The sequence below is a fragment of the Rhinoraja longicauda genome, chromosome 21 (genome assembly GCF_053455715.1).
Source record: "Rhinoraja longicauda isolate Sanriku21f chromosome 21, sRhiLon1.1, whole genome shotgun sequence".
Taxonomy (NCBI): Eukaryota; Metazoa; Chordata; class Chondrichthyes; order Rajiformes; family Arhynchobatidae; genus Rhinoraja; species Rhinoraja longicauda.
The window spans coordinates 14,695,489-14,710,804 of record NC_135973.1 but is presented as its reverse complement, the minus strand read 5'-3'; the positions used below and the strand labels follow the sequence as shown (position 1 = coordinate 14,710,804).

Genomic DNA, 15,316 nt, shown 5'->3' with positions numbered 1-15,316 from the left:
CTCGGGAGAGAGGAATGGGTGAAGTTTCGGGTCGAGACCCTTCTTCCGACTGATCTAACTCAGACAGATTTAAAACAGCCTCTGCAGTTTTTTTTCCCTTCCTTCTCTCCCGAGATGCCTGGCCCGCTGAGTTACTCCAGCATTTTTTGTCTACCTTCGATTTAAACCAGCATCTGCAGTTTTTTTTCCCTATAAATCTTGCTCGCTACGTGAGCAAGACCAAGAAGCCGACGTTGACTTCCGAAGGGGAAACCCGAGGATCATCGATGGGATGGTGGTCGGACGAGTCAGCAGCTTCAAGTTCCTGAGCGTGCTTGACTCTGAATATCTGACCGGGGCTCAACGCATCGATGCAACCACAAATGAAGCTCATCAATGTCGCCAATTCCTTCGAAGATTAAGGAGATTTGGTATGGTGACAAATATTCTGTCGAACCTCTACATGTGTATGATAGAGAGCATGCTGACCGGTTGCATCGAAGCCTAGTTCAGCAATTCAAATGCCCGGAAACAAAGGAGACTACAGAGAATATGGGTAGGAAAAAAAACTGCAGATGCTGGTTTAAATCGAAGGTAGACACAAAATGCTGACAATAGACAATAGACAATAGACAATAGGTGCAGGAGTAGGCCATTCAGCCCTTCGAGCCAGCACCGCCATTCAATGCGATCATGGCTGATCACTCTCAATCAGTACCCCGTTCCTGCCTTCTCCCCATACCCCCTCATTCCGCTATCCTTAAGAGCTCTATCCAGCTCTCTCTTGAAAGCATCCAACGAACTGGCCTCCACTGCCTTCTGAGGCAGAGAATTCCACACCTTCACCACCCTCTGACTGAAAAAGTTCTTCCTCATCTCCGTTCTAAATTGCCTACCCCTTATTCTTAAACTGTGGCCCCTTGTTCTGGACTCCCCCAACATTGGGAACATGTTATCTGCCTCTAATGTGTCCAATCCCCTAATTATCTTATATGTTTCAATAAGATCCCCCCTCATCCTTCTAAATTCCAGTGTATACAAGCCCAATCGCTCCAGCCTTTCAACATACGACAGTCCCGCCATTCCGGGAATTAACCTAGTGAACCTACGCTGCACGCCCTCCATAGCAAGAATATCCTTCCTCAAATTTGGAGACCAAAACTGCACACAGTACTGACCTAACCCAGCGGGTCAGGCAGCATCTCAGGAGAGATGCTGCCTGAACCACTGTTACTCCAGCATTTTGTGTCTACCTTAGACTACAGAGAATGGTAGTAGATACTGCCCGGTTATCACTGCAACCGATTTTCTCACTGTCAAAGGGATCTATAGGAGGCACTGTCTCAAAAAGGCAGCCAATATCTTTTCTGTCATACTTTGAGACTTTTCTGTCATACTTTGAGAGTCCAAAAGAACTACCCACAGATTGAGGGCACTTGATTGTAGTTGGGGATCTGCCTTTAATTATGTTTTACTTTTATTTATTTACATATTTTTGTTTACACAATTGCCGATTACCTCACAGGATGGCTGATGCATAATGAATGAATGTATCCTGAACCATCTGACATGTTGTAGATATGTATGGTCCTGCGCCTTGGAAGAATGTAGAGGTTTTGCTGTCAAATTGTGAATTTGTATTTGTGATATGATGTGATATCAGCTGCAAAGGGAGGGTGGGTGAGGGTTATTTTTGTTGTTATATATAAAAAACAAAATGGAGGGGAATGTAATGCATTACATCATTCGTATTGTATCTTTCCTTCAATAAAAATAATAATTATTATTTTATTTTTTTAAAAGGCCGCCAATATCATCGGAAACCGCCAACACCCTGAACACACTTTCATTTCCATACTACCATCAGGAAGAACATACAGGAGCTTGAAAACTGTGACGACCAGGTTCAAGAGCGGACTCTTCCCAGCATCAGTCAGGAACACTATCCAATACTAACTCAGCAATTATGTTATTTTTACTGTATCTTTGGCTGCATTTTTTTCACTATTGTGGTTAACCTACTGTTACAAGGCAGCGTAGACAAAGAAACCATTTCAAGTTTCAGGATGGAATGTAGATACAAAATGCTGGAGGAACTCAGCGGGACAGGCAACATCTCTGGGGAGAAGGAATGTGTGACGTTTCGGGTCGAGACCCTTCTTCAGACTGATGACAGAGGTTGGGCAGGACAGAAATGGAATGTAGTCGGAGACAGTAAGACTGGTGGGAGAACTGGGAAGGGGGAGGGGATGGAGAGAGAGGGAAAGCAAAGGCTACTTGAAGTTGGAGAAATCAATGTTCATACCGCTGGGGTGTATGCTGATTTCAGGATGAGGCTGCAATGCCTCTCCTGGGAGTGAGTACTGTGCCTCCCTCTCACAAACATGGTCATGGGGTGGGTATTATGTGTCGGACTGGGAGGGTGGTTATATTCATCTCTTTACTATCTCTTTTCAGCAACAGCAACACAGTAGGCAGACGAAAAATGCCAGAGTTTCAAAATAAAGTAGTGCCGTTGGCAGGAATTTAATGTTGCTGTAATTCCGTAAGCCCACTGCAAACTTTGTCAATTAACTGCTTATTAAGGGAAATCTTATTGGATGTGCCTAATGTACCATATAGTTTCTAAAATTTGCTCTGGATTTTTGTAATAATTGGAAAACGAGGATAAGTAGTAACGAGCAGGGCGTTTCAGGACACTTCAGTCATTAATAATGAGTGCTTTAATAATGAGGTGTTCGACTGAAATGAATTACAGAATTCACTGAGCGAGGACCATTAAGTTGCTGCATGAAATCGCGAGGGTAAGTTTTGGAATACAGAAATGATGTTTAACATTTTATATATCAGAATCTTGGGCTAAAAACAATAGGAGGAACTGATTCCCATTTCATGAAAACTAACAATCAGAAAATCGCGCAAGAACATCTCTAAATCTGTATCTTTAAATCTAAAAAAATCTAAAATCTAAAATCTAAATGTGCAGGTGGCTGAGATCAAATTCTTAACATGCACTAGGAATCACCACACTGTCCAACAATGTTGTCAATACTCCTGCATGCAGACTTGAGTTAGAACATATACTTGCCTTACACAGAAATAGTCATGCTGACATAATGCCGGTTGGGAGACTTGGTAAAGAGCAATTTAAAGTTATATTAAGTTTCATAACCTTCATAACCTTAATGGCGCCACCCTATTCCTGCTTCCTTCTTACACTTCAGTTCAGTTTAGTTGGTTTATTGTCATGTGTACCGAGGTACAGTGAAAAGCTTTTGTTGCATGCTAACCAGTCAGCGGAAAGACAATACATTATTACAATCAAGCCATTTACAGTATATAGATACATGACAAGAGAATAACATTTAGTGCAAGGTAAAGCCAGTAAAGTTCGATCAACGATAGATCGAACCAATGAGATAGACCTTATATTGTTTAAATGGCTAGAAGCGTGAAGAGGCTGGAGAAACTGCAATTAACCTTTTGCAGAAAAGGCTAAGGAGAGGTTCAACTAAAATGGAAGAGAGTTATTCAGTTAAATAGAGACTATTTCCATAGGCCAGAATCCAATTAGTTATTTTCCTGCCCAGTTATTGGTTACTGTCTGAAAGATAGCTGGAAGTTAGTTTGACATTAACTTCTAAACTACTTGAGGAGAAAAGATTTGGCAGGTTATAGAAGAGAGTAGAAGAATGGGCCAAATTTGTCATTCAGAGTGCCAGGATAGGGAGAACTGGCCAAAAGACCTTCTGCTGCACAATACAGTTCTACCTTGCCGTCAACTCTGACAGGAGCACTCCCTTTTCATTACCAACATATCACGCTTCTCTGTCTGCACAACGTGTTGTAAATCATGAGGCTGTAGGATGTGTCCAGCAGGCCAGACAAAATGAATAGAATAAGAAAAAATGAGCAAAAGTGATGAGAGGCAGTAATGTCTAGTTCTGATACATATAGAAAGATTGAGCTACCTTAAACTGCAGAAATTAATATTGAGACCTGCGGGCATTGAGCACAAAGGTTGGGTAGGTATGTTGCACTGCATAAAAGTTTGAATAGGCCACATTCGAAGTACTGTGTGCAGTTCTTGTCCCCACACTAACGTAAGGATGTGGAGGGTTTGCAGATGGTGCAGGAGGTTCACCGGGTTGCTGCCTGGATTGAATTGAAGTGAATTGAATTGTATACATTTTATTGGCCAAGTATGTATACATACAAGGAATTTGCCTTGGTGCTTTGCTCGCAAGTAACAACACGACATACAGTAAACAATTAAGAATAAAACATAAAACATTAAAACATTAAGAAAAAAACATTATCGTTTAAACATCTGAATGAAATAAAATACCAGAGCAAAAGGAGGCTACAGACTTTTGGTTATTGAGTAGAGCTGATGCTCGTGGGAAAAAAAGCTGTTTTTATGTCTGGCTGTGGCGGCATTGACAGTCCGGAGGGAGGGAGGGCTTCAAAGAGTTTGTGGCCAGGGTGAGAGGGGTCAGAGATGATCTTACCCGCTCGCTTCCTGGCCCTTGCAATGTACAGTTCAATTGGATTGGTGTATTTTACAGTTAGATTTTACAGTTGGATTGGAGTGTATTTGCTATAAGGAGTCTGAAGTCTGAAGAAGGGTCTCGACCCAAAACATCACCCATTCCTTCTCTCCAGAGATGCTGCCTGTCCCGCTGAGTTACTCCATCATTTTGTGTCTACCTTTAGCAATAAGGAGAAGTTGGGCGAACTTAGATTGTTTTCTCTGGAAACGTAGGACGTAAGGGGCAACCTGATACAGCCATAGAGTCATACAGTGTAGAAACAGGCCCTTTGGCCCAACTTGCCCACACCAACCAACATGTCCCATCTACATGAGTCCCACTTGCCTGCGTTTGGCCCGTATCCCTCTAAACCTGTCTTGTCCATGTACCTGTCTAATTGCTTCTTAAACGTTGCAATAGATCCTGGCTAAACTACCTCCTCTGACTGTCGTTTCATACTTCAAATATTCTTCTCTACACCCTTTCCAACTTAACGACATCTTTCCTTTAACATGGTGCCTAGAACTGAACGCAATGCTCTAAATGCGGCCTCACAAAGGTCTTATATAACTGCAACATGACCGCCCAATTTCTTTACTCAATACTCTGACTGATGAAGGCCAATGTGTCAAAAGCCTTTTTGATCACCCCATCTACGTGCGACGCCACCTACAAGGAACTATGCACCAGCAAGAATGCAATTACTGAGAATGGCTCACCCTGTTCTTTTAGAAAAGAGCATAAGTGTGAAGCATACATGAGTTTATTACTCGGGTTATTCTCAGGGTGATCAAATCTCGAAATGCCCACAGCCATGCTTATAATGCATACCAAGTACATTGCATTGAATGATCTATACATTATTAACATTAACAATGTCATCTCTGATGCTCTTTATTCGACAAACCAATTTTCTGCAATCTTAGCACTCTTTGAGCAACCCAAATTAACTTTCCATTAGGACTGGGCTTTGTGCTGCCACTTTAAGTTTTATTTTTTGTGTGTGGTTGATCTTGTCTGACCTGCTGAACGTATCCAGCATTTTCTGTTTTACAATCTATAGTTTAAAAAGCCACTGCCACATGGTACGTACACAAAATATCGTTTTACCTTTACGTTGATGTTCCTGCATCATTTGTGGGGCATCGTCGTTTTCCCTGCAACTGTGAATGTACCAGGAGTGTGAAAGCAGGGTTTACGTTGTCCTCCAGTTGCCAATTTACTGTGCAATTGTACTAATTGTTGATAAACTACAAGTACAGCAGCAGCCTGAACATGTTGGCAACAAGGATACTTTACACAAGTTAGCATGTGTTGGGGCAAATGTGTGAGAAAATGGGAGCTTCTATTGGGAATTTGGACAAGGAGACTGGTCTGTCCCCTTCGTTACTTGAATAATGCTGCACTGAAGATCATCACACAGCTAATTGGAATGTTGATCTTCTCATCCAGATTGTTAAAATATGTTCACACAGCTGTGCATTAGAAGCTCAAATCTTTAGGACCTCATTCATAATTATCACAAAGTACTGTTAGAAATATGTGCAACAGGATAAGCTCACTATTCAGAACTACTGATGAAACTGAAGAAGGGTCTCGACCCGAAACGTCACCCATTCCTTCTCTCCCGAGATGCTGCCTGACCTGCTGAGTTACTCCAGCATTTTGTGAATAAATCGATTTGTACCAGCATCTGCAGTTATTTTCTTATTCTTGGCTTGTATTCCCTTGAATATACAAGATTCATGGCTGATGTGACTTAGGCATTAAAAATTAAGAATTTGATAGGTTATTTATCTCTACGGAGAGGAGAAAGGGGATAAATTGAGAAGAAGGAGAAAGGAATTATCACCGGGCTATTCAGGAACTTGCTTCGTAATTACCAAAGTGAACCTGGTACTGGACCTGGAATACACTCCACAGAAGAATTTAATTCTCAGAGTGAAAAGAAGCTTTTAAGACCAAGATCAATAGAATTGATAGTATTAACATATCGTGGTATATTCAGAAAATGATTTCTAAATGGAGGACAGGGACACATCAGTCAGGATCTATCTGCATGCAAAGTTGGCTTAAGGGCTATTCGACTCGGAATGTGTCACTTTGTTTCATTTTGTGGAATTTATTTCTTGCTACTAAAGTCAACTTCCTAGAAATTCAATCTCAGCTTGTTGCTTTTTCCAGCAATATACAATTGAAAACAGATCCTTCATGGAGCAAAATGGTATAATGACAATTTTCAGGTCATTTTGCGTCACTCATGAAATTCGATTGTGGACTTCTGGGGTCAATCACCCTTGCGTCTTTGAAGCAATTTCCTCACCAGGTACACATTAGCTGTTGTCATCCCTCATGTAACACTTCTTTTAGAGAGACCTCTATCTAGAAAACACCATCATCGGTAACTTCTTGGGCAAACATATTTTAATAGTGCATAACTGCATTAGGATTATTCTATGATATATTCCTTGTACATCTTTCAATCTTTGGGACCTTATCTCATTCTCTGTCCTGACTCCATCCTTCACCCAATCCTAAAACTCATTAAGACCCCTAATGGAATCCGATCTTAATCACATCCCCACACCTGAGCCATTTCTACCCAATTCCAGATCACATTACCCACAGACCCTAACTGTGCCCAACAATGTACATGCCTTCTCCTTGGGCACAACCAAAATGAATGGCAAGGAATCCACAACAATCAGTCATTAGCATCCTAGCCTGCAATGGCATGCTAGATTTGTTTGGGTGTATTAGTTTCCAATGAAGTTTTTTTTAGATTTAGAGATACAGCGCGGAAACAGACCCTTCGGCCCACCGAGTCCGCGCCGCCCAGCGATCCCCACACATTAACACTATCCTACACACACTGGGGACATTTTTTTTTTTTTTTTTACATTTGCCCAGCCAATTAACGTATATACCTGGACGTCTTTGGAGTGTGGGAGGAAACCCACACTCCAAAGACGTCCAGGTATGTAGGATTTCGGAGAAAACCCACGTCCAAAGACGTCCAGGATCTCGGAGAAAACCCACGCAGGTCACGGGGAGAACGTACAAACTCCGTACAGACGGCGCCCGTAGTCAGGATCGAACCTGAGTCTCCGGCGCTGCATTCGCTGTAAGGCAGCAACTCTACCGCTGCGCCACCGTGCCGCCCTAGTTCACATATCCCAAACACATTTATCACACAAGAGAACTGATTGAAAACGCGGGCTTTTGTATGAAAATAGTACTGTTCATAGCCAAAGTATTTGACTTCAGAAGTGAGGAGCAAGCTATCCTTCACTAAAAGGAAAGGAACACAGGCAATAGTTGAGCTATCTGGCATGTAAACTCTGAGTTATAATTCTTCTGCCACTGCACCTCCTTGGCTCCAAAAGGTTATATGCAGCAAAAGGCAGGAAAATTAAAACATCATGTTTCCTTACATTTGATGTAAAAGCAGGAACAAATCGAGCTCAGTGCTCTATGTAAACCATGGCATTTCTGTAACTTCTTTCCCTGCACCATGATCTAACAGTGAATGCACCAGAGTGTGAAAGCAGTGTTACATTGGCCTCCAGTTGCCAAATTAGTTCAATTGATCCAACAAAATGCTTGACAGCCAATAAAGCGATTCATGAAGTGTCATCATTGCTGATTGTTAGAAATGGAGAAGCTAATCTGTGCTCAACAACAACGATATGGGAATAACCTGATAACTTGCTCCAGATGGGACAAGTACTAATCAGGACACCAGGGTTAACTCCACCGATCTTCAAAATAATTTCATGGCAGCTTTTACGTCCATTTTAGAAGATAGATAAAACTTCCATTTAACATCTTACGGAATGCCAAAGAGCTGTTCTGGCAATCATGCCAGATATTTAGTGCTCAATAATGGTCCCCCAGTGTATTTAGCCATGAACATGGGTTACAAATCCGACCCTTATTTTGTGAAGATCTCAGCAAGTATTGCAGTTGAGCGATAGAAATAGTATGACCTTCTTAAGAGAGAGGTGAAATGAAAATATCATTTGGGTACTGCTTTCTGATTTTATTTTTTGACTCTCTGCTGGATAGCTGTCACGTAAGAATATTAAAGAACAGAGGGACAGGCTCAATTGTAGTCAATCCCCGAGGCAATACTTCACTCTTCAATCTCTCCCCTCTCAGCTTAAGCCCAAGCCTCTGGTTTTATAGTCTTCTACCCTGAGAAAAATACCGTGAGTGTCCGCTTTATCCATGTCCCTCATGATTTTGATCACCTCACTAAGGTCAAGCACAAAAAAACCCAGCTAAGCAGAGGAAGCAACAGCAAACTACCAACTTGTGCAAAGTTACAACATTGGTCTATGCATTTTTCTCCACAACAGAGACCAAAAGGGGACTTTGGTGGAGTTCTTCAATTGAACAGAGTACATAGAGTCCTTTGTGGCATGGTGGCGCAGTGGTAGAGCTACTGCCTTACAGCACTAGAGACCCGGGTTTGATCCTGACTAAGGGTGCTTGTCTATATGGAGTTTGCACATTCTCCTCGTGACCGCGTGGGATGTCTCTGAGATCTTCGGTTTCCTCCCAAGATGTACAGGTTTGTCCGTTAATCAGCTTGGTACAGATGGAAAATTGTCCCTAGCGTATATAGGGTAGTGTTCATGTACGGGGACGCTGGTCGGCGCGGACTCGGTGGGCCGAAGGGGCTGTATTCGAGCTGCATCTCCAAACTAAAAACAAACCAAACTAGAGTCATAGACCTATACAGCAAGGAAACTGGCCTGTCTTGACCATGCTGACCAAGCTGCCATACTGGGCTAGTTCCATTTTCCAGCATTTGGCCCATGGCTCTCTGAAATCCTATCCTTATATTCATATATAAAGGATAGCACAGTGGTGCAGCTGTTAGAGCTGTTTGCCTCATAGTGCCAGAGATCAATATTGAATCCTGACCTCGGGGGGCAGTCTGTGTGAAGTTTACATAGTCTCGCAGTGAGCGCACGGGTCTCTCTGTTTTCCTCCCACATCCCAAAAAACGTGCAGGCTTGTAGGTTAAATGGCCTCTGGAAAATGCCACTAGTATGTAACATAGTGTGAAATAGTGTGAATGGGTAATCAATGGTCGGCGTGGACTCGGTGGGCAAAAGGGCCTGTTCCCACGCTGTATCTCTAAAACTCTTTAGTTTTATCTACATCTGCCTTTTAAAAGTCTACTAAATCTACATCTGCCTTTTAAAAGTCGTAACTGTATCCGCTTCTGTATCTTCCTCTGCCATCTCATTCCAGATCCAGATTACCTACCGAGTGAAAAAGTTGCCCTGGAGGACACATTTAAATCTCTCCCCTCTCAACTTAAACCTATGCCCTTTGTTTTATAATCTTCTACCCTGTGTACCCAAGTTGGTAGTTTGCTGCTGCTTCCTCTACTTAGCTGGTTTTTTTGTGCTTGACCTTAGGGAGGTGACCAAAATCATGAGGGACATGGATAAAGTGGACACTCACGGTATTTTTCCCAGGGTAGAAGACTATAAAACCAGAGGCGTGGGCTTAAGCTGAGAGGGGAGAGATTGAAGAGTGAAGTATTGCCTCGGGGATTGACTGCAATTGAGCCTGTCCCTCTGTTCTTTAATATTCTTACGCTATCCAGCAGAGAGTCAAAAAATAAAATCAGAAAGCAGTACCCAAATGATATTTTCATTTCACGTCTCTTTATCCACGCCCCTCATTGTCTTGAATACCTCAATAAGGTCATGCCTCAGCCTCCTATGCTCCAAAAGAAAAGTTCTAGCCCATCCAGTCACTCCCTATAACTCAAGCCTGCAAGCCCAAGTAATCTCTTCTGCATCCTTGCCAATTTAATGATATCCTTCCTGCGGCTGGACCAGAAAAGAGGATGTGTTTCCACCTGGTGGAATCCAAATCCTTAGGGCACAGATATAGGAATCAATAAATCACCCTGCAATTTCAGAAAAAATGTGGTGAGAAAATGTATCATTGCATAGATTAATTTAAGAGAAATAGGACCTGAAGGATATGCTAATGCTATGAATTAAAATGGGGTTAAAAAGTGTGGGACATTAACAGGCAAATATCAGTTGAGCCAAGTAGCCATTTCTCTGCTGCACCTTCTATGTTATAACCCAATAAATGTTGCCACTTCATGGGAGATGATTACGAATCGAAAACACCAGAAAAGAATCTGCTGAATTTTGCGGAAAATTGTAAAGTACACTGTGACATTCTGACGGTAATCAGGTGAATAGAACACCTTTCATCTTAAATGTTTTTATTTTTCTAAAGATCTTTGTTGAAATATCCATGAGGAATTGACTAAAAGGAAAATCCAATCCTACCTGGAAAAGGATCTGCAGAATTCCGTGGATCGCACACATCCGGCGCCCCATTAGCATGAAAAACGGAACAATAAGCTCAACAAAATGGTTGACCAGAACCTCAAAGCTGTGGAACCACCATGGTGATCCATGCATGTAATACGCAACTGGATTAGGCACAGGCTGAGTCTGAAACAAATTGGAAATAAAAGTTGATAAATAATGGAGTTGAACAAACTGATTTTAATAACAGAATTGGCTGTGCAATAAGTTATCTTTCATGGTAAAATGGTGTGGGAAGTTTAGCCAATGCTCCTTTACACATAATATGCAGATCATTATCCTTCATTTCAAATACAAACCTATGCAGAGAAATTCCATTGATCCTGACAAGGGCCATTCTTAGTCACATGTAACAAAAAATATGAAAAATTGTGGAATACATCTCTTCTAATTCTGAAAGCATTACAGGTACATTGTTTTGACCTGTATATATGACTTAGATATGTCGACGTTTATCAAGTGAAATTTTTATATCTTATGTTGGCAATGTTTGTTTAGAGTCACAGGTCAAATATGACACGGGCACACACGTGACAGTATCAGGAACCTATGAAAAGTGTTGAGGTAGAAGTTTCTGAATTAAGACCACCACGATTAGATTATTATGGACAGTACCAGATGAATGCAATAATAAATTTCCATCAGCCTGAGGTTCAAACACAGAAATTAAATAACGAGAAAGTTAAATGCATAGCAGAGAATTGGAATGGGGGAAGTGGAGAATCATATTTTCATACTTGCTTCAAAGTCGTCTTGTTGAGTCTCATTGTCTGGAACTCGTTTTCACTTAGCCCCCAGCTAATAATGGCCTGTTTCCATTATCATTGTCACATTTTTGCAAATCTCTCATTCATCTGTTCTATATCTCTCTCTATCACTTGTTTCCCTTTCCCTTGACTCTCAGTCTGAAGAAGGGTCTCGACCTGAAAAGTTACCAATTCCTTTTCTCCAGAAATGCTGTCAGACCCGCTGAGTTACCCCAGCATTTTGTGTCTATCTTCGGGTTTTAACCAGCATCTACAGTTCTTTCCTACACATCACACTTCTCAAAATGGGAGCAGAATGATACTGTAAGATGCTATGTAAACATGTGGTGTTCAGTCTCGTAGCACATGTAAAACATCTGGACAAACGCTAAACTAATTGAAGGTCATTGATGTTTCCAGGGTACCAGTTGACATAAATACAGACAGAGCTCAAGTTACGGAAGGATGACTTTCACAAGATTTGAGAAATGACAGGGGACATTAGAAATATTTGCACAGCACATTTTTTCATCTTGGGCTATGTGTGTTTATTTCTAACATTTACTTCCTCGCAAACAGTATGACAAAAAAAAACATCCGCATTGCCAATAAACAAGACAGATAATAATCTCTGCACAACCTGGATTTAATAAACTGGTTCTTGTATTCATATTAAGAGAGCACTGATTCCCTCCCCTGGGGACAGTACCGCATCCTTCCTTCCTCTTTCCAAGACCAATGCAGGAAGCAGCCTGCTATGGCTAAAAGTTCACCAACTGCATCGGGTAAGGGTCACGGAATTATTACTTCCCAGGTCAGTCGGGCAGATGTGCTTGAAATGCTTCTCAAGTTGTTTCCTGGGGGGAAGCAGTTCAAGGATTCTGCAACGTTAGGTACAGCGAGCTTTCACCGACTGCAATGCTTCAGTTTGCAGCTTATAACTCCTTCGGTTGGACATGAAATGAACATTTGGAAATTATGTTTCTTGAGCCATTTTCAAGATTTAGCGATGGAACTAGACAATATTGAAAAGACTTTAAAACAAACTGGAAGTCAATAGGCAGGAAAATGAACGCATGTTAGGGTAGTTTGGAACAATTACATAACTTGGTTTATCTTTGTCAGTGATATTGAAATCTAATAAAATCATCCTGTGATGTGTTGTAGGTGCAAGTCTTTAATGTTATGCTCCCCCCCCCCTTCCCCACCACCTCCTCCCCCTCCCCCCCCACAACCCCATTTATTTACCAAATATTTTTTTTGAATTTTCTTTCTCCTCAGATGGAAATATTTCCATTAGGATTCCAAATTGGGGTCCCAGGGAATAATCCAGATGGTTTGTGACATCTATAGACTGTTTTAACGGTTGGCAACTTAACATGCTATTCTGATACTTTTGCACTACATGCGGATGAAAGTGTGAAGTTTTTCGAGAGTTCTGATTCAGAATTTGCAGAAACCTCTGAAGCAAAGGGTGACCCCTCTCACCCTGGCCACAAACTCTTCGAAGCACTTCCCTCTGGAAGGCGACTCCGGACTGTCAAAGCAGCCACAGCCAGACATAAAAACAGCTTTTTTCCCCACGAGTGATAGTTCTACTCAATAACCAAAGTCTGTAGTCTCTTTTTTGCTCTGGTTTATTTTCACCCACATGTTTAGACCGTAATGGTGTATCCTTATTGTTTTGATGTGTTTATGCTTTATTCTTAATTGTTAACTGTATGTTTGTGTTGTCATTTTGTGAGCGGAGCACCCAGGCACATTCCTTGTATCTGCATACTTGGCCAATAAACTTATTCAATCATTCAAATATTTTTAAATGGTTCTCACAGTGAAATTTTAAAAGCCTCTAAGAAATGTAGATGAAATGTATTTTAGAGAAGGGATAACAAAAGAGCCAATAGAAACAATTTTTGGTCATGGAGTCATACAGCATAGAACCATAACTTTGGGCCCAACTTGCCCAAGCTGAAAAACATGCCCCATTTATACTAGTTCCACCTGCCTGCATTTGGCCCATATCCCACTAAACCTATTCTATCCATGTACCTGTCTAAATGATCCTTAAATGCTCTGATAGCTCCTGCCTCAACTACCTCTTCCGGCAGCTCATTCCACGTACACCCTTTGTGTAAAAAGGTTGCCCCTCATGTTCCCATTAAATCTTTCTCCATTCACCTTAAACCTATGTTCTCTAGTTTTTGATTCCTGTCTATTGTCCAATATGATCTTTTACTGAATCTCTCAATTGTGAGGATTCTGCATTTCCAAAACTCCTTGATTCTGTAACTGCAGAACATGAATACAGTAAATAATTTGCAAAATGTAAAAACATAGCTCCAATGAAAAAAATAAATGAATCATACCAAGATACGACTGCATGTCTATGGGTTGAAGTCACTGTTCAAGGCTAAATGGTAATCATCGGTCAAATCTTTCTGGCTGATGGACAGATGGGAGTTGGGAGGAAGGGATACAAGTTCACAAGTTATTGGAGTAGAATTAGGCCATTCGGCCCATCGAGTCCACTCCGTCATTCAATCGTGGCTGATCTCTGCCTCCTAATCCCATTTTCCTGCCTTCTCCCCATAACCCATGACACCAGTTCTAATCAAAACTTTGTCCATCTCTGCCATAAAAATATCCACTGACTTGGCCCCCATAGCCTTCTGTGACAATGAGTTCCACAGATTATCTACCCTCTGACTAAAGAAGTTCCTCCTCATCTCCTTTCTAAAAGAGTGCCCTTTAATTCTGAGGCTATGACCTCTGGTCCTAGACTCTCCCACCTGTGGAAACATCCTTTCCGCATCCACTCTATCTATGCCTTTCATTATTCTGTAAGTTTCAATGAGGTCCCCCCTCAACCTTCTAAACTCCAGGGAGTACAGGCCCAGTGCTGTCAAACGCTCATCATATGCTAACCCAAACATTCCTGGAATCATTCTTGAAAAACTCCTCAGGACCCCCTCCAGAGCCAGCACATCCTTCCTCAGATATGGGGCCCAAATTTGCTCCCAATACTCCAAATGTAGCCTGACCAGCGCCTTGTAGAGCCTCAGTATACTGTCTCACCTATGTGGAATAGTGATCTGTTATCATGGGATTTATGCCAACTTATGGTGCATAGAAAATAAATCGTTACTGATATACTTAAGATTTGAACCCCAAAAGTAGTAAGTCAGATATTACCTGCCCTGATCCTCCTGTGACAAATATATGCCATAATATTTATTGTTAAAATACTGTACACCAAAGAGCATGCAGCATTGATTTAGCCAATACAAATGTTTGATTATCTCTGATTCCAATCATAGGCATACATGCTTGCTATGCTCCAATGCGGCTTCATAAAACCCTTCACTCATCGGGTGAGTTTGACTTCGGGTTAAATATGTTTGTCAGTTTATTTAATTTCATGCAACAAGGTTATCCCTTTTGTGTAATACGGGCAGCCCTCTGTTGCTGCAGGTACCTGAGGTTACTGGAGGCTTCTAAATTGTAACTGTTTTCATATGTTAGTGGCTAACGCATTTCAAAGCACGTGTCCTGTACTTTCCAGATCAAGTACATTAAGAACCCAATGTAAAATACTGTAGGAACTCATTATTTAATAATGTTCTCCTCAGATAACCATGCCCTTAAATCTGGAGCAGCTGCAGTTTTTAATCATTTACTTAACTCT

At 41.5% G+C, this 15,316-nt stretch overlaps 1 protein-coding gene across 1 annotated transcript in view; it reads right to left on the bottom strand.

Annotated features, from left to right (window-relative positions):
* lmf1 (lipase maturation factor 1) overlaps positions 1–15,316 on the bottom strand; it is a 457,201-nt gene that overhangs the window by 118,465 nt on the left and 323,420 nt on the right. The window contains exon 6 of the mRNA XM_078418495.1: positions 10,844–11,011. Within this exon, the coding sequence (XP_078274621.1) occupies positions 10,844–11,011 (168 nt within the window). The remainder of the gene's footprint in view (positions 1–10,843; positions 11,012–15,316) is intronic.